The sequence below is a fragment of the Microcaecilia unicolor genome, chromosome 10, assembly GCF_901765095.1.
Source record: "Microcaecilia unicolor chromosome 10, aMicUni1.1, whole genome shotgun sequence".
NCBI lineage: Eukaryota > Metazoa > Chordata > Amphibia > Gymnophiona > Siphonopidae > Microcaecilia > Microcaecilia unicolor.
Window position 1 is genome coordinate 170445254 of NC_044040.1, and position 20864 is coordinate 170466117.

The following is a 20864-nucleotide window of genomic DNA, read 5'->3' on the forward strand; positions in this document are numbered from 1 at the left end:
AGATGTTGGACATGGGTAGAGAGTGATGGAAAGCTGTAAATAGAAGCAATAAAGAGAGAGCTTGAAGACTGGATGGTGAGGAGGATTGAAATATGAATTGCTTGAGAGGCACAAAAATAAATGGAAGAGTGTGAAGGAGCAATGTAGGAGATGAATGTAGGGGAGGAAGTGAAGAAGACAGGAGGTGAGAAAAATAGCAAATCAACAGGGGGCTCTGGATAATGAGCACAGAGAAAAGAAGAACCAGAGATTGGGACCAATATGATTAGAAAATAAGACAATAAGATAGAAATAATGTTTTTCAGTTAGTGATTGGGAAATGACATCTGCTGTCTTTATATTTTGCACAGTACAGGAGGAAATGCATCTCTTTTTATTTCTCTGGTATTGCATTGCATGCAGAGTCTGGCTTCCTGGGGTTTCAAGTTAATTTTTGTCTACATATTTTTACTTTGAGTTTATGGTCACATATTTTGTATTTGGAGAGGGTCCATCTGTGTTCAGCATGTGGGATTGAAGCCAGGTAATCTGATAGTAATGAGTGTCTACAGTGATCTATAATAATCTAGCATTTTCCCAATAAGTGTATGGATGCTGCCTTTTCTTAGAAAGGACCTTGTTGGTGCTGTAATGGATAGATTTGTTCTATAGGTCTTGAATGATTTGTGTAGGACTTTGTATTAATTCACAATATACCTGCTACTGGAGAGGGGTTATGCTGCTGTTACTGAGACAAAATCAAAATCAGACTTTTTGGTATGGTGAATCATATGGGGAAATGCCCTAGTTTTGATCTGCCCCCTTAGGTGCAAGGAAGACTTCTGTGGATGCACAATATATTTATATTTAATGCCATGATACAGGGTCAGGGATGTGTATATATGTATGTGTGTATATATATTTATTTTATTTATGATATTTATATCCCACATTATCTCAAATTGGCTGGGGTTCAACGTGGCTTACAAGCAATACACAGCATTGACTAACAATAAAAGGTTAAGTTAATAGTAAGCATAGATTATTAAATTACGCTAAAAGACATATTACTATCAGAGAAGCATTGAAGACAGATAATATCATTAACAGTTGAATCATATTTTGTAGTTATTAAAAGCAGTACTCATCAAGAATGTTTTCAGCATTTTATGGAAGGACATTTGGAGGGGCATTTTCGATATGACATCTAAGTCCGATTTTGGACGTTTTCCAAAATCCGAATAGGAAAGAAAGTCATTTTCGAAAAAAGGAAAACGTCTATCTTTTTTTTGAAAATATGTTTCAAACAAGGTTTTGTGCTGTGTATGTTTTTTTTTCCGATGATTTTCAAAAAAAAAAAAAAAAGTCTAAGTGAAAAACGTAGAAAATTAAGTCATTGGGATATAGAAGGGGGGTCAGCATTTTAAACAGACTGGTCCCCCAGACACCTCAGGAAAACAATGGGACACCCTAGGGGGCACTGCTGTGGACTTCATATAAATTCTCCCAGGTACACATCTCACCATTGCTCCCTTATCTTGTCTGCTGAGCCCTCCAAAATCCACTACCCCCAACTGTACACCACTACAATAGTCCTTATGGGTGAAGGGGACACTTACATGTGGGTATAGTGGGTATAGTGGGTTTCGAAAGCTGATTTTGGGCACCCTCAACTGCTTTCTGTCACGGGGACGACCAAAGTTCACAGGGGTGTGTCGGCAGTGTAGCTTAGGAGATGGGCGTCCTTGGCCGATAATGGAAAAAAGAAGGGCGTCCCTGACTAGGGTTTCAGGGGGCTCCTCTTTTGGGTACCTGGAGGCAGGGGTTGCTATCTTATTCTTTGCCTCTGCTGCCTCTGAGTAATAGTGGTATTAAGAGATGAGCATGGCACACACTCTAGCTATTATATAAAACTTGGACAAGTAGTCAATAATAGGTAGTTCAATCATTATGGAGTAGTAAACTAACATACCTTCTTACATGCTGTCACGGAACTTCCTAGACTGCTTACTGAGCTCTCTGTATTGCTGAAGCTGCTCATCTGGTGGTCGGAGACCTCATACATTAGTGGGGACTCAAAGTTGCTGAAGGAAAAGCAAAGACAGATTCCAATAAACTAAACATGTCAAAGAACTGCAAAGATATACATCCATCAAAGTTAAATAAATATAGGATCCTGTTCATTAAAGTGTGATAATGCTATTTTGCTGTACACTTATCTTGAAAACTAACACACATGAAATTTGCAATTATTGCTCATTTTTGGCACATTATTTCCTGGCCCCTGGATGGAGCATAATGCATGCACGCTTATGAGTCACATCAAATGCAAATGCATGCAAAAGAACTCATTTACATGCTAAGAAGTAGTGCACTGCATGAAAAATCTGTAGTACTCTGAGAAAATTAGCTACACCTCAAGGGGTGTAGCTAATGTCACAAAATGCAAAAAGATTGGAGATATTAGTAAGTGAAAACAAAATTGACAACCTATAAAGTTGTTCAGTGTTTTAAAAAATTAGAGGGAAAGACCTGAGGGACCTTTCAAACAGAACAGTAAAGGTCCACTGAACTGAGATTAAAATATCAATCATCAGTCTACAAACCTCCAAAAGGTTTAACGTCAATATAGGTGCTCCAAAACCCCAAACTATTGTGGAAAAGCAATGCAAAAAAATTGTTCATGCAGTAATGGCACTTATTAACACCCAACAGGGCCTGTTTCACCAATTTCAGTGGCTTCTTCAGGAGTTTAATATGTGCTGTTTGAATAACGTTTCTTCATAGCATGCAACATAAACTCTTTAAATGAAGAGACTGCAATCAGTCTTGAGCAAACTGAACAACTTTATAGGTTGTCAATTTAGTTTTCACTTACTAATATCTCAGATCTTTTTTTTTGCATTTTGTGATATTATTGAGCAGATCAGTTATCATCTCTTTTATTTCAGTTCAGTATAGATAATATCCCCTTAGGAAGTATTGCCAGGATAAGATGCCTGGCGATATTCCCTTGGTGACATTTAGAGGCACTGTAAGGTTCTGTAATGTGCCCTCCCCCCCATTTCCCTGCTCAAAATCAGTGGTGGCCTGTGGGGATAAAGTAAATGTCTCTGGTCTTCTGTCTTCCCCAACTATCAGCTAAATATTTTTTAAAAATGGGCATTCTATTAAGCCCTAACCAGCTGCTAAATGCTGTCCCACTGTAGAAACCCAAGGAGTCAGCTAATGGTATTTTGTATTATCACAACAGTGGAGTGGGAGTGAGTGGGAATCTGTCCTGCCACTTTTTGTCACTGAGAGGGTCATTTACAAAGTGGCAGTAAGCTCAACGTGGGCTTACTGCTGCTAAATCAGAACTACTGCTGACCCAACATGGCCGCCGGCAATAGTTCTGGCTGGAGAGTGTGCCATTTCCATCGCTCCATAAAAAAACTTTTCTCTCTAGTGTGGCACTAACCTGGTGTTACTCGGGCATCACCGCACGCTGCCCAGTTACCGATTGGTTACCGTGGGAGCCCTCACTGCCACCTCAATGGGTGGTGGTAAGTGCTCCCTGCTGCATGGCCATGCGGTATGAATTATCTTACCATATGGCCATTTTGGGGGGCTTTTTACCCATTGCGGTAAAAAGAAAAATGGCCCCTGCTGCTACTGCATGGCCCTTATTCCTGCAGCTTAGTAAAAGGACTCCTACGGCATCTGGGGTAAGCTGGGTGGCTTGGCTTGGGAGGTGTAGGGGTCAATTCCCATGGTTTTATATCCTTCAATTAGGGTGAGATTTGGGGCCCAGTACTGAGGCTTAATAGAGGTCACATTTTTTCATATTTGGGTGCTTAGTGTATGTGTGTGTGTGTGTGAATGAGGGGGAGGGGTGGGTTGCTAGTCCTGCAACAGCCAGAAGGAATTTTATACAGAGGGTGGGAGTACGCGTTACAGAGCCTTGTGATGCCTTTAAGCTAGCAGCTTTGAGATGGGAGTCCCACAGTCCAATGTTGAGAAAGCTGGGAACATGCAAAGTTCTTGGCTGCAACAGCACAAGGAAAAGCTTGGCAGGATTTATCAAACAGTGGTTCTCAGATACCAGAGATTTAGTAAATAATGCAACATTCTAACAATGATAGGACAATGCTTCAAAGCCTGTTTTATGGCTTTAGTAAATTGATCCCTAATGAAGCTATGGGTTCTGACATCACCATGGTTGGCAGTTTTCTATGAAACTTGGTAAACTGGTATACTCTAGATATGAAATGACAGTCTAAAACCCTCAAACGCAAAAAATGGCTGTTACTGTTCACACTATATCACAAATGATACCCACAAGTGAACTACAAACTACAGAGAGCCCACTAAGAAAAATTTATAATGTCAGGAGAAAAAGACCTCAGACGTCGCAAAGGATTCCTACCGCCTCTGCCAATGACAGATTATGGTAATTAGCTTTTAGTGACTACTATAATCATGTGTCAAAAAACTCCTTGCCAATAACTGGAAAAGGTTTGTTTGAAAAGTATTAATCTGCAAACCTTTTCCAGAGACAGGAAGGTGGTAGAACTAGAGTGCATAAATTGAAGTTGAAAGGGGGCCGACTCAGGAATAATGTCAGGAAGTACTTTTTCACTGAGAGGGTGGTAGATACCTGGAATGCTCTTCCGCGGGAGGTGGTGGAGATGAAAATGGTAACAAATAACTGGAAAACATTTTTAACACCCTCAACATAATTGAAAATGGTCCTGGACCTGGTCCCTGTACCCCACTATTAATAGGTATGGGTTGTCATGTGCAACAATATGGGATCCCATGTCATTAAGAAATGAAAATGAGCAGGAAAAAACATAATATTTTCCAATATTAGGGCATACAATTTGCAAAGAACACACCCTCTCAATGGCATTGCTCCTGTGATGATATATGGAACGAATAAAAATGAACAAAACAAGCATTCCCAGGTATGACAGGGGAAATGACACAGTCTTCTTGACTTTGTGTAATCTGCATAGAACTGCTAAGGTATTTGCAGAATAGAAACCCAGTGTAACATAACATAACATAACATAACACAATGGATGTTCATGCTGGTCATTTCCAGCACATAGACGTCTAGCTCACATGTAGTTTAGAGCAGGCTGTATATCCTGTTTTAAAATACATGTGAGATGGACATCCACAGTCTGAGTTAGACTCTTTTGTAAAATGCTACTCCACATATCCACTAAACCCAGAAACCTCATGGCTGCTAACCTACCCAAACACAAACACTTGGTAAATCACATGTTAAGTATTAATGAGACATGAAGAATGCAAATGCATGCAAAGTAGCTCACTGTTAAGCAAAATGAATAACACAGCTTGTGTTTAACTCCATCTTTGAAATAGCATTATCTTTTCTTCAGGCCACTAGAATATTGCTGCCTGCTTTCAGGGAGCCTTCTAAAGAGCAATTATAGGGAAAATTTACCCCTACCATCCCTGACCCCCTTCTCCAAGAAATCCCCACCCCTTCTCAGCCTCTACTGGGGGTCTTCCTGGTGGGTAATAAGGGGAGGGGGCAGGTGCCCAGGTTAAAAATGGCAATCAAAGTCCCTAGTGGTAGTTTCATAGTGCTACCACTACAGGGAGATGCTGCCAAAAATGGAGATGTAAACCAAGTAGGTTTGATAACAGGAGATGGCATGATGTCACAAGGCTGATACCAGTCTCTACCCACTCCACCCAAGGAGGTTTTAATTCTCCCCAATGCAGCCACTGCCATGTTGATACACCCAAAACAATGAAATTGCTAGGGTGACATGCTCCACGTACTGGCTTCAACCCACATAATAGACCAGATAGGCTCATGCCATCTCCTGTTATCAAACCTCCTTGATGTAAACCAGTCTGCTATAGCACCCTCATCTTGGATGGCTGCAACTGTTCTTCCTAAATGTATATAATCCAAGGACCCTAGACAAAAGTATTCAGCTATATTATGTTCCTACCCTAAGGAGCATACAATCTAATGGGTACCTGAGGCAATGCAAGATAATAGTTTTAGAAAAGACTCTAGCTTTATGAGTTACATGAAGTCTTTTGTCCCTCAATGCAAATAACAATCACTCTACAATTAATTCACTTAAATTACACATCTGACATGTTAGAAATTCTTTTTATTAGCCTGGAAGTCAGTGCAAAAATCATTACCATGGATCAATGTTTAATCGTGCACCACATTACGATAAAACAAAAATTATCAATTCTAGATGGAGGTTGATCTGCATATGAATATTATATGCCTTCAGAAGCTTATGCATAATATATTTTACCAACCATGCTTATGTCTATTGTGTATACATCTAAAAATAATGACCTAAGGCTAATGCCAATTTGCATAGCTATGTGTAAAGGGACACATTATTATGAACTATTTCTGGGATTTGGAGTGTTAAACCTTAAGCCAATGTTTTGAGAAACTTAATTGAACATTATAAAAGACAGTGGTGTACACATACTGCAGTGTTTCAGAAGGATAATTTGACATGGAAATCTATTTATTAAAATTTATCTTATGAAGGGATTGTCCTGCTGTTAAGTTCTGTGACCTATGTCATGTTTGTCACTGAGATCCAAGTGCCCACAATGGAGAGGGAGGGGGATTCAGTAAATGGCACCCAAAGTTAGGTGCAAGTAAATTGCAGATCATGAAGAAAAGGTTTCTTTATATCGCAAGGTTTTAGTTGTATTAAAAAGCTTGATGTGGCTACATTTAATAAAACCTTGTGATATAAAGAAACATTGTCTTTGTGATCTGCATTTTTCTTGCACCTCTGCTGCTTGTGAATCTATCAAGCCTCTCCTGTACTGACCCAAAGATAGATGTCTGGAAGATCCATGCTAAACTAATACTCTTCAAAGTGTGTTCTGCACAGAGCACCCTTTGCAGAATATTTGAATGCCTGCTGAATCCTAGTATAAATGCTGGTGCACAACCAATAGTGATTGAGCTCATAAATGATACTATTCTATAACATGGCACCTAAATTCTGGGAATGCCCCTGACCCGTCCATGCCCCGCCTATGGTCATACCTCCTTTCGAATTGTGTGCCATAAAACTTAGGTGTGAATATTATAGAATAGGATGTAGGGCAGATCTATGCATAAATCATAATGATTGTCAATTAACACCAATTATTGTTAACGTTTCATTGACTAGCTTGTGCGTAGATCTGGCATCCGGCCCAAATTTACGCACCCAACTTTGGGCAACCTATATAGAATCTGGAGGAATGAGTTTAACAAGCCCATCTATGTCTTGTCATAGTGTTCTTGCCATCCATTATGGTATATTTGATTAAGTTACAAACAGCTGGGTAATTTCAACCATGACCTGATGGTATTGATTTGTCCTTCACTCTTCATCAAACAATATTGACCAGCACACCAAATCATGATACATTGTACTCTGCAACTGAACCAATGGACTCATTGATTTAGTTTGCATTTTGCAAGGGACTGAAGTGAACACTTCTTTTAAGAACTTTAAGACTGAATTAAAAATTTGGAAGCCCTTCTATGAAGCAGTGGTAAGCCCAACGTGGGCTTACCGCATGCTATTCCGGGACTACCGCTGGCCCAACGCAGCTCCCAGTGGTAGCTCTGGGTCAACGTGCCATTTCTGGGGAAACATAAAAAGTCCGGAAATGGTTAGTGCAGCGGTAACCCGGCAGTAATTGGGCATCACTGTGTGCTGTCCAGTTACCTCCAGGTTACTGCGGAAGCTCTTACCGCCACCTCAATGGGTGGCAGTAAGTGCTCCCTGCTGCATGGCCATGTGGGGGGAGGGGGGTTTACTCATTGTAGTAAAAAGGGCTCTGGCAAGCAGGAAAATAGGCCCCTGCCGCTACTGCAGGGCCCTTTTCCCCTAGTTTGGTAAAAGTACCCCTTGGCTTTTTAAGCACTAGCTACATATTTTTAAAATTCTACCCTGCTTCCTAGTTAAATTTGATTAAACGTTTAAACCCTACCCACCCTGACCTTTACCTGTTTTTTTCCCCTTTCCTTTAGATTGAATTCTGGTGTGATTGTTATGCTTTCCTATCCTTTAATGGAGTTCCTTTCCTATTCTTTTTGATTTAGCCTGTACACTGTTCTGCTCTGCTAGTCACGGCAGTATGGAAAGTTTTATAAATAAATAAATAAATAAATAAATAGATAAATAGATAGATAAATAAATTCATTTAATAATCACTTGTTCAATTATGACCAGGTTAGCATTTCAATTTTAGCAATCTTATCCATAGAAGAGTAATTTTCAAACAGGCTATCTAACTTGTGTGGCAGTATGCATGTTAAGTTACACTAATTTTCAAAGGAAACCTATATACATACTTTCCCTTTGAAAATAACTCCATGCACATACACTTACGGCCCTGTTTACTAAGGTACGTTAGTGTTTTTAGTGCACCTGCACTTAGAGCACGCTAACCATGTAGGTGCCTATAGGAATATTGTAGGCATGTACATGATTAACGAGCATACATGCAACTTAATTAACAAGCTAATTAGCGCCAATAATTGGCCAACAAGCAATTATCAGCCCTATTTCGCACTAATTAAAATTTACATGCGCAATTTTCTAAGCATATTCTGTATGTAAATTCTAATGTGTGGATCACAAAAGGGGCATGGCCATGGGGCAAGTGCACTGTTACAGAATGTGCTCAACCGCACCTAAATAAGATGTGGGCACTTATACCAGGTTTTAGTTGGCATATGTGGGTGCACCTAAATTTTAGTCACAGGACGGCTGTTACATATGTTCTATAAACTGTGCCTAACTTTAGATGAGGTTTATAGAATAACACTAAGCGTGGTTTTTTTCATTGCTGATTTTTTGGGTGACTTATACAGAATCTGGCCCCATATATAGAATCCAGATGATAATGTCTGTCGTCTCATATGAATACAGCAAGACACTGACTGGGTCCTGAGATTGTTGCAGTTTTATAGCAAATACTTTCCTGTAGTGTATAAAAACTGAGAGATGGAGGACTCAGGGCTAGAAGCACTAATCTCCCAGCAATTTGCCCTTACTTTACCGATCCCATTACTACAAATCCGATTTTGAAAAAGCCGGGCATGCATGAAGGAAATCGCATGCAAATGCACTGCTCACTGTTAGCTCATTTGCATGCAATTTCCTTCATAGAGGTGAAGCAAGTTGTTCAGCTGAGCAAGTGCAGAGCAACCAATCGCTAATAGTGGCTGCTCTGTGCGTGCTCAGGCGGCTTTCATACACGAAGACAAGCTGTGTGTATGAAAGTAGTAGATAGGTAGCCTTTGCTTTTTTTTTTTTCTTTCTCTGTAACGTGAAGGAGAGTCTGGATCTCTAACTTCTGGGGGGAAACAGCACCGAGCACAAAGGGTGGCCCAAATCCCATTGGTGTTGAGCAACCGGCATGCACCTTTTGGGGGGGGGGGGGTGTTACAATGGCTTTCTGGACAGCAGAGTTATCAGTGGTTGCTGGATTTCCTTTGCCAAAACCCTTTGTGGGTATATGAGCTCCTTGGTTGAATTTCTTTAACAAAAAGGTGGGAGGGTGGGAGTCTGCAAAACATGGCAACCAGGAAGTTTTAGAATGTGATGGTTCCATGCAACACCAATAGGAGATAACGCTATGTGCAGATTAGGAGGAGAGAGCAGTACTGTATGCAGGGATCTTATCTGAAAACATCATTTTGTGATCATCTCTGTTTCTACACATGGGTAGAGAACCGTGGCTGTCATTCTAGGCAGTACCGACAACTCCTGACCACCTGTTAACATTTCGACGGTAAAGGTAGGATCTGCAGCTTTGCATTGGGTCGGAAAACGGCTGTGCATCAGGTAGAGAACCGTGGCTGTCATTCTCGGCAGTACCGACAACTCCTGCCACCTGTTAAAATTTCGACGATAAAGGTAGGATCTGCAGCTGTGCATCGGGTTGGAAAACGGCTGTGCATCGCCTTGCATGCACGTTTGTATGATCACCTGTCCCCTCTCCAATCGGTTCAAAACTCTGCTGCCTGTCTCGTCTTCCGCCAGGGTCGCTTTACTCATACAACCCCTCTCCTCAAGTCGCTTCACTGGCTCCCTATCCGTTTTCGCATCCTGTTCAAACTTCTTCTACTAACCTATAAATGCACTCACTCTGCTGCTCCCCAGTATCTCTCTACACTCGTCCTTCACTACACCCCTTCCCGTGCACTCCGCTCCATGGATAAATCCTTCTTATCTGTTCCCTTCTCCACTACTGCCAACTCCAGACTTCACGCCCTCTGTCTCACTGAACCCTACGCCTGGAATAAACTTCCTGAGCCCCTACATCTTGCCCCATCCTTGGCCACCTTTAAATCTAGACTGAAAGCCCACCTCTTTAACATTGCTTTTGACTCGTAACCACTCGCCTCCACCTACCCTCCTCTCCTCCTTCTTGTACACATTAATTGATTTGATTTGCTTACTTTATTTTTTGTCTATTAGACTGTAAGCTCTTTGAGCAGGGACTGTCTTTCTTCTATGTTTGTGCAGCGCAGTGTACGCCTTGTAGCGCTATAGAAACGCTAAAAAGTAGTAGTAGTAGTAGTAGTAGCTCATTATAATAAGTTTGCATTCTGCTTTTGTTAGCTGCTACCATGATAAGAAAAGAGCTCAAACTTTTTTGTGCATGTCTCGCTGTACTCCTTGCTTGCTAAACCAGCTAGAACCAGTTTAAAAACCACGCTACTGGCTTTTTAGGTTTTATGCATCTGGGCTTCAGTATCTAAACAGTTGCAGTTTAGAACAGGCTTAAACCACAGGAATCCCAAACTTAGGTTGTTTTGCACTGAAAACTAAACAAACTCAAAATGGCATTAGCCTAGCAAGCGAGCGCTTTGCTGGAAGGTAAATCTCGACAAACAGATGGATAACTTAGCACTTGCTATGTAAATGATTTTAGAATGTGTTCCTACTTGTGTGACGGTCACCTGTGTATTTAATTCGCTAACTGCCAGTTATCTTTTTCACCCACAGATTCAGTCTGCAGGATCCATGGATGGAGAAATTGTTCTAATTCTTCTGCCAAGAAAAATAAGCTGCAGTCTGCCATTAGAACAGGGAGTAATTTCTGGATTCTGGGGAAAAAAATTCCTTAGCAGAGGGGGTAATCATTATTTTCCTGGATTGTTAATATTATTAAAATATATTTTGTAAAGCTCTTTGCAGTCCTGAATTAATTTCCCAGTCAAATACAGAACAGTGGGTTTTCATGATTTCCCTAGAGGCTGAAAAACTCTTGTGAGATAAACCTCAGGGGAAAAAATGAAGAACAAATGAAGTTACTGAGAAAACGTTACTTGCTGGATATAGCAGTGTGGAAAGGTAGCCTCATGCTGCAGATAATGCGGTGAAGATTTGATGATAACTGAAGCAACCATGACCACAAAAATGGAAAATGCACACGACAGTAATCACAAGAATATGGGATGGGATAAAAAATGACAAGGGAATAACAACGTACTGTAAAAAACACAAGAGAAAAACCTTCCTGCCATGAAAAACTACAAGATATGGATTGTGGACTGTCTACAAATGCTTGGATTCAGAAGAGAAGGCTAAGCTGTAAGATTGATATAGGTCACGTCCCCTTTCCCCAAATAAAAATACAATTAAGGGTCTGCTTAATTGCTTAGTACCAGAGCTACACACTCCATTGTGGATGGTCCCTGATTTAGTCCCTTAGTCAGATTTTTCATCCTTGGGCCAGCTGGTGATGCTGCAGTAATAATTTGTCACTTCCCTCCCCTGAATGAATCCCCCACCCTATCCCCGATGTCTTGGTAGGGGTCATTGGGGGCAGGAGCACAGCCCCCTTGCTCCCGCCCCCTCGTGGTTAACTGTCAAAATGGCTACTGTGAGAGATTACTGCAGCCATTTTATAATGGAGCCACAAAGGGATTGCACTCCTGCCCCCAATGACCTCCGCTGGACCACCAAAGAGACAGGTAGTTCCGGGGGGGGCCTACCTAGACATGGAGGTTTGTTCGGGGGGAGGGGAGAAACTTAGGGCATTGCAGCTGGGGGAGGGGTAGGAGAGAGTTGAGATTAGAAATGCTGGGAGGGGGATTGGGAAGGTTCTAGCAATAAAAAATAGTTATGCGGGTGCTAGCCCCATATTCAGTGCCGAATATCAGCCTCGCCTGCATAAGCTCTGGTGCCCAGCCCGCCACATTTACCCTTCAATGGCCTGGCATTGAATATTGGGGGCTAATTTAGCCAGTGATGGTCAGTGTTTAAAAAAACAGCTCACCGCTGCCAGCTGAATATCGGGGAGAATGTTCTGTTAGTGGGTGGGGGTTGGAAGAGAAGAGGGGATCTTGGTCATTGCAGTGGCGTTCCTAGGGGGGCTGACACCCAGGGCGGATTGCCGATGCGCCCCGCCCCCCGGGTGCAGCGCCCCCTCGGAACAGCGTGACGCCCCCCGCCCAGCGAAAGAACCCCCGATCCCCCGGCAAAAGAACCCCCCTCGGGTGCACGCCACTGGGGGAGGGTGCCGCGCGCCTGCTGGCTCTTCATTTTCATGCTCCCTCTGCCACGGAACAGGAAGTAACCTGTTCCGGGGCAAAGGGAGCATGAAAACGAAGAGTCGACAGGCGCACGGCACCCCCCCCCAGCGGCGTGCACCCGGGGCGGACCACCCCCCTCTTGGTACGCCACTGGGTCATTGCATTATGGTGATGACTAGTGGCTACATTCAGGGCCCATGAGTGTAGGGTTCCTGAAGGAGCTGTAGTACAGGGCACTCAGCCCAAGCCCAAACCCATGCTTCAATGACCAGACTAGGTACATTGGGGAACATATATAATTAGTGGTGGTGGTGGTGGGGAGGGGGGCGGCTGATTCTCAGCTAATTCTGAATGAAAGTTCATAGTGCCAGATTTCAGGCTGGTTGCAATTGAGCTGGAAGTACAATGGAGCAGGAGGAAGCTGCCAAGTCCAAAAGATTCACGAGTCAATGGTCAAAGGGAAATACTCAGTAGACTGTGGCAGCTATCTGTGTATTTCCCTTAGCCACAGCTACCTGGGAATATTCAGTGGAATTATCCGGATAAGTGCCACTGAATATCCTTCAGACCACCTTGCCACTAACCCCCTAATTCTATATATAGCACTCAAAATTGCACATGTAAAACTGTGCATTCAATTGCCAAGTTTCTAATTTCCAAGTGTATTTAATATTTGTTAACCCACCCTATGGAAGCCATCAGGGCGGTTTACAATCTAATATAGTGAAAGAAAAGAAAGGAAGAGATAAAAAGACAACAATGAAATATAAACAAGGGATGGGGCACAGTAAGAGTAGAACTGCAATCGTGATAGTAAAGGGGGTGGAGTAAAACAATAGGCTAGCTCTACAAACCAACTCCATCCCGTCACTCAAAGTAGTATTATCGATAGGTATCTGCAAATAGGTAAGTTTTAAGTTCAGTCTTAAAATTTGATAGGGTAGACTGAAGTCTCAATAAATGAGGGAGAGCAGCGGGTCAGTTGGCCGTTTTCAAATGCAGGCTAAAAGCCCACATCTTTAACGCCGCTTTTGACTCCTAACCACTACTCACTTGCCCTGTACCCTTTATCTCCACCTCTTTAATTCCCTCACCTCTTAGTTGTTCTGTCTGTTTGTCTGTCCTATTTAGATTGTGAGCTCTTTGAGCAGGGACTGTCTTTTCATGTATGGTGTACAGCGCTGCATATGCCTTGTAGCGCTATACAAGTTATAAGTAGTAGTAGTAGTAGTCAGTTTCTAGGATTTGAATGCAGGGGATCAGGCACGGGGATTTACACCAAGGTTCAGTTGGTGTAAATCCTCACGCCTAAAATTGGGTGTGGATTCTGGCACTAAGCACTATTCAATAAATGGAACCCAACTTGGAGTGCCATTTATAGAATACAGCTTAGCGCATTTATTTTTTGGCACCGAAATTTGGCCACCATTTACAGAATTGAGTCCTTGCCGCGGAGGTGCATGGGTGGTTCTGGCAGTTATCCAGTTAGCAGCACTATTCAACCTGCTAGCCAGATAAATATCCAGATAAGGTTAGGAACTTCATCTGGTTAGCTATCTGGATAACACTTTGGATATTGTAACAATCTGGATAGGGCTTCCTCTTGTTCCTCACTGCTTCTTCTGGATAGTCGGAGTCACCCACTGCAGTAGCTGGATTTTGGGCTGACATTTAATATGCTCAAAGCTTTGTATTACTTTCTAAAAATAAAGGACATTGGTTGACTTCTCTGCTATTTGTTGCCTATGAACTTGACAAACATTTATCCAGCTGATATGTTACCATGTTTTTGTAAGCATATTCAGCATTCATAGTCAATAACTCTATGCTACAATAGGAGTCTGCAGGCAAAACATTTTGCTTTGCTTAGTTTCTTGTGTTGTGTGCAGGCTTTTTGTTTTGTTTTATACATTTTTCATTTTGTTTTGTTTTTTTTTGTTTTTGATACAACTCTTTTAGGGTACAACTGGACAACAGCAACACTGAAGCAACAGGAAACAAGCTCAGAGGTGGGCAGAAATGTTCAAGCCTGTCCTGAGCTGCTAGAAGTCCTGGCAGACATTTTGATAGTAGAGCAGGCCTGGGCAGCAGCAAGTGGGCATCACTTTTGCCTTGAAGACTGTTTGACAATCAGGGACCTACTAGTTGTGGGAATGGGGGTTACCAAGGGGGAGTGAAGAAGGGCGGTTGCTGTCCTGCAATGGGGAGGGAGAGGATGGCACAGACAGCTTCAGGTCGGTACCCGAAAGTTATGCTGTTGCCGGTCGATATAGTTCTGGCACCCCCACAGCTAACTAAGCAAAGTTAGAACTGCTATTTACGTGGTCCTACATGCCTAGTTAGCTATTTGGGCACCATCATTGAATACTACCAGTAACTGCATAACTCCCGGCTCCACCCCCGTAATGCCCCCTCCTGTCTAGTTTCAAGATGGCCAGTCAGTGTCAATATTCAGCAGCACTGCCCAGTTAAGTACCACTGAATATCAGCAGCCAACTGGCTGAGTACAATTTAAGTGGGTACAAGCCTCCCCTGCCCGCTTAAATCACTTTGAATATTGGACCCTTTAAGTTTTACTGTGAGTGAAAATGCTGTGTACTTTTATTCCACCCTCATGCTATACAAAGAATCTCTGTGCTTTTATTCCACCCTCATGCTGCCGGTAATTCCGCCTTGAGTGCATGCCTTTTACGGTGCTAAAGAAAATTATTCTGTAATTTCCAGTTACTTTTGGGCTACTGCAGGAGCCCTTACCACCATCTCAATGAGTGGCAGTGTGCTGTCCCCTGCATGGCCACAGGGGCTTTTTACCCACTGTGGTAAAAAGGGGCTTGGCATGTGGCAGAAATGGCCCCAGCCGCTACCACAGGGCCCTTTTTACTGTAGCTTGGTAAAAGGACCCCTTAACCAGCTATGTTTTTGCTGCCTCCGTATACCTGTAAAATCAATGCCCTATCAATCTAAGGTCTCTTTCTTGGTCTATTCACATCAGCCTCTCATCCCCTGTCACATACAACTCCTTTGAATTTCTGCACCCCAAATGCATCACCTTATATTTCTTCACATTTAAGCTTAACTTTTAGTTTTGAGTCTAGTTTGACTTCAGGCTTGAATCAATCAGATATCCTCAGAGGTTTTTCAGATTAATTGCTGTGATTTTGCCCTGTGCCTGTCTTTTTATAGTTTTGTTAGGCTATAGAGACTGTGGTATGAGGTTAACCTCGAGATAGTGATTCTTCCTTTACAATATGATGAAATCTCTTTCTTATCAGTTAGGCATTGCTTGGACAGATCAAGTAATTAATTTTATTATTCTCTATCTCAAAGGACTGCTGCTTTACTCTAAGGGTACTGTTTCCATACAGCTAGAAAATTCAAGTAAATTTAGAGTAGAAGAAGCACAGGCGAAAATTATAAAAAGGACAGCGGGTTTCTGAATAGATCAGTTACACTGGATGTCAATGCAATGTAGAATGAAGAAGAAATAGTCCTAGAGGTAGAAATTACTGTCAGTTCCTAAAACTGAAATGCCTAGTTTGCTCTGTACTTAATCTGAGAAGATATTATTTGAAAGTGCATTACTTGTGTCCCATGTTGGGCTCAGTTTCACAAGCAATGGGGCAATGCTATGTTACATATTTTCAGATGACTAGTAATGCACTCAAGCTTGCAAATAATTGATTTGAAACTCCAAAATCACAGTTTCACACTACCTGTGTATATTATAGGATACAAGAATCAGTTGTCACCCACAGTTCAATGCAAATCTTTCAGCATCTAAAGTGGAGAAAAAAAGCCACCTAGCCAGCCCAAGATAATCGGACTATAAGGCATGGGCCTGGCGCAGCATCATGTAACCCCCCCAAAAACTCCACACTATCAAATGTCCAAAAATATCAAAAATGGACTTAAAATATCCTGAGGGTAGACAATGAATATATCCCTGTATCAAAAAATTGAGATCACAGACCAGCTTATTTTCAAAAGAGAAAGATGCCCATATTTCGACCCAAATCGGGAGATGGGCGTCTTTCTCCAGTGGGCGAACAAATCGGTATAATCGAAAGCCGATTTTGGTCTTCAACTGCATTCCATCGCAGGAACGAACAAAGTGGATGGGGGGCGTGTCGGAGGCGTGGTGAAGGCGGGACTGGGGCGTGGTTATCGGCCGAGGAGAGATGGGCGTCTTTAGCTGATAATTGAAACAAGAAGGGCGTTTTGGACAAGAATTTGGTCTGCTTTATTTGGACCCTTTTTTTCAGGTCCAAGTCCCCAAAAAGTGCCCCAACTGACCAGATGACCACCGGAGGGAATTGGGGTTCAACTCCTCTGACTCCCCCAGTGGTCACTAACCCCATCCCACCAAAAAAAACGCACTTTAAAAACTTTTTTTGCCAGCCTGTATGCCAGCCTCAAATGCCGTACCCACCTCCATGATAGCAGAATGTGTTCTATCCTCTGGCAGTCTTTCCCTGGTTCTGATGTGGCTCTCAGGTGAGTGTGACACCTTTTTTGTTATGCGCACTGCAGAGTCACATCAGCAATGCATTGTGGTGGGTGTAGGGTATTGGGCTCCGTGATTCCACTAGCTTGTGGCAAATGCTCACGATGTTAGTAGTTGGTAGGCTCTACTCCCATGGTGCTTTTCCCTCTGCTTACTGGGTCAGAGTGTGCCCTGTTTTGTTTCCGGTAGTCCATGAGGTAGTGGCCATTTTTGTAAGCCAGTTTTAGCTCCCTTTCATGTGATACCCATGTTACTGAAAGTGGGCATTGTACAGCATTCTGCCAGCTCTGACCTACTGCTAATCTCAGTACCAGGGAGACTCTTTACCAGTGGGGCACAACCTCTGATCTGCAGTTAACGGTGAGTAAATGTGCTTATGCCAATAAAGGATGTTTTTGGAGACATTAGTCTTCAGGTGTCAACTGGTGTGCCAAGGTTCCACAGCAGCAACAAGTCCTAGAGGCCTGGAGCACTTTTAGTAGGTACCGCAGTGCACTTCAGGCAGGCGGACCCAGGCCCATCCCCCCTACCTGTAACACTTGTGCTGGTAAATGGGAGGCCTCCAAAACCCACTGTACCCACATGTAGGTGCCCCCTTCACCCCTAAGAGCTATGGTAGTGTTGTACATTTGTGGATAGTGGGTTTTGGGGGAGGGGGTTGAGGGCTCAGCACCCGTGGTAAGGGAGCTATGCATGTGGGAGCTGTTTCGGAAGTCCACCGCACTGACCTCTAGGGTGCCCAGTTGGTGTCCTGGCATGTCAGGGGGGCCAGTGTACTACGAATCCTGGCCCCTCCCACGACCAAATGGCTCAGATTAGGACGTTTTTGAGCTGGCCGGTTTTAGTTTCCATTATCGCTAAAAAAACCCCGCCCAGCTCAGAAACGAACAAATCCATGGCATTTGGTCCGTACAATTTGTATTTTTGAAACAAAACAAAGACGTCCATTTTTTTTGAAAATACGGTCTGTCCCTCCTCTTCACCTGTTTTCAGACATAGACGCCCATGGAGATAGGCGTTCACGTTCGATTATGTCCCTCAGAGTATATCTATCTCAAAGAATATATTAATGTTTTCTGCTTTACAATATGCTACTATGGAGAAGCTACAGATTACTTATCTTGACTCCCAATATAATGGTGTCGCACACACGATCTGTAGCTGAATCGTAACCCTAAACATATTTTCAGATGTCATCCATAAAAGAGTGAACTAATGTGATTTTGAAAATCAAAAAACTTTCTAAGAAGTGCAAATCAGCACTCACTCACAAAGGGTTGCATGTATATTCATTAGGGATATCCTGAGAACCGGACAGATCTGCGGCCCTCCACATTTGCGGTTCATCACTCCTTCTACGAGTTTCTATTTTGTTGCTTTGTTGTTGCTCGGTTTGCCAGTAACAGTATATAAAAAAAATCATTCATATTCTGGACCTAAATATTTGCTGAGTTTGGAGAATAAAAATAATTACACCCTGCCCTAATAGATGCAATTTACAGGCCCTACAAATCTTGGGGAAAACCAAATAACCTCCCTCTTTACATGGAAGCTGAAGCCAATTTTCACTTGTAATACATTATCAGTTTTGTTCTATTATTGTAATTACTGTGCTGTTATTCCCTTCCCCCTTGCCCCCCAATCCCCCTCTTGCTTTTGCTATAGCAGTAGGTTGAAGAGCAAAGAAATCACCTTTTGTGGCCTGCTCAAGCTCTCTGCTAGAACGAGTGTGTAACCCTGGGTCTGACCCACACTAGCTCAGTTCCTCTGGGCCCAGACAACTTCTCCAACCCTCACAATCCCATGACCCGGGGCACACTGTCAAATATAAGCTCTCTTGAACCTTTTTACTCTCCTCCACTAGCCTCTCCCTCCACACTCACACAGTCTTTGCTTCCACTAGTCAAGCTTGGGAGAGGGTAAATGGTCCGGGATAAGAGATCTGGGGCTTTGGGAAGTTAGTGGGGCTTCTCTGTAAGATCTAACCAGTTCAGGGGAGCGAGCGTCCTCACTCCCACTCCAAAGAACCACACTGTACTCCAAGGTTTTGCTTTAAGCAATTCAGCTTTACTGAACTTTCTGCAACCGGCAGGCAAGCCAATTTTATAACTCCACCTGTACGGCAGAACTCCTCCTGTCCATTCAAGATCATGTATTAGAACCTCAACCCTTTTTCAAACTTGATCTTCTTTGCAACTTTCAGTATTTATAAACACTGCTTGTCCTTTACCCATCCCAGAGGATGGTAATAAGCCGAGGCTGCTCCTGAACTTCCCTGTTCACAATCTGCTTCCCTCAGGAACAGACCCTTTAGGCTGTCCTTCTTCCAGCGATGCACTTCTTGAGCTGCTCCCTGAACTTGGACAGGCTTTTCCTGTTCTGGTTCCTGCTTTTGGGCTGGGTTCCTCTTACCCACCCTAAGTTCTCACACCTTCACAGTTGCCAGGGTTAGGGGCAGCATCTACTCCTCAATTCAGCCCAAATATATTTAGCCACTTTGCGATCCCCCTGTCCTCCAAGGGTCCTGGCAGGGGTACAGGCAACCAAAGAGCCTGTGTCTCCCTGTCTCACCTTTTACTCCTCCCCCTCTGTCACTCACACACACAGAAACCTTTCTTCCTGCATCTTATTCCACAAGCCCACCCTCTTTGGATAGAGTCTTCACACTTCACATAACTCAAAGCCTTCCCCCAGTACCTCTGGAGACTTCTACAAACATTGTAGTAATCCCCAGTATAAAAGAGGATTACAAGTAAGTAAACTCAGGACAGGAGACACAACAAATGAGAGGGTGCTAGGTGTGTTGACATAAGAAAACATCACCTGACAATACAGGAGGTGTATCCTAAAGGTTAGAGCTGCAAGCAGAAAATGCTGCAGCCCAGGGGTTTAGCCAGCCCTCCAATTTTGCGAGGGGGGGAGGGGAGCATATTCCTCCTCTCTTCCTCCCCTGTGTGTGTGCGTTAAATATACCTTTGTTGGTGAAGATGCTGAAGCCTGCCAGCCAAAGAAATGCAGTGCCCGAGCCACTCCCTGCTTCCTTGCACTGCCTCTGTAATGGAGAAGTCAGCAGCATGCCTCCAGTTGTGGACTCCAGGACTCCCTGAGTATGCTCAGTTCTTGCATGAACTGAGCCTGCGTGATAAGTCCTGGCATTGGTGGCAGGAAGCATGCAGCAGAGGTTTGCATTACAGAAGTAGCACAAGGAGGAGGGAAGCAGTTCAGGCTGGTGGGGCTTCAGTCGCAGCCCAAAGTGTGTGTGTGTATGTGAGGGGGGGGGGGGGGTCTAGGTATTTTTGAATGGGAAGAAACGTCCATATCTAAAAAGAAGGACATTTTTATCTAGACCTGATTCAGTCACATCTAAATTACAAAAAATTGCTTTAATTGAGCAGCTGATGGTCATTGCATCGTTGGCTGCTTCTACACCGCTGCCAGGAGGAGTGGCGTGTAACTTCGACTCAGAACTATCATTAACGCCTGACTTGCGTTCACCCCTATTACAGCTGTTCCTGGTGAGTCCTGAGGTTCCGACTATGGAACCTCAGCAGAAGTTGCTGGAGTCTTCCGTAGCACAAGATAAGGTTCCCGAGACACAAGTGGAAGTGGTGATTCCACCTCTGGGTCAACACTCTGGGACTATGGCATCAGGGGATGCCTCTGCTGGCTCCGGGATGGATCCTGTATTGCCTCTGGAGAAAGGTGCAGCTTTACAACCTTTACCATCTGAGATAGTACTCAAGAAGCCCCCTGTTTTCACGCAAGAGACTATTTGGATGGCGGTTTCTGACTTGGGCAAGGCTCTTTCAGCACAGTTTG

At 43.3% G+C, this 20864-nt stretch overlaps 1 protein-coding gene across 1 annotated transcript in view; it reads right to left on the reverse strand.

Annotated features, from left to right (window-relative positions):
- SPHKAP (SPHK1 interactor, AKAP domain containing) overlaps nt 1-20864 on the reverse strand; it is a 164361-nt gene that overhangs the window by 116906 nt on the left and 26591 nt on the right. The window contains exon 2 of the mRNA XM_030217134.1: nt 1952-2063. Within this exon, the coding sequence (XP_030072994.1) occupies nt 1952-2063 (112 nt within the window). The remainder of the gene's footprint in view (nt 1-1951; nt 2064-20864) is intronic.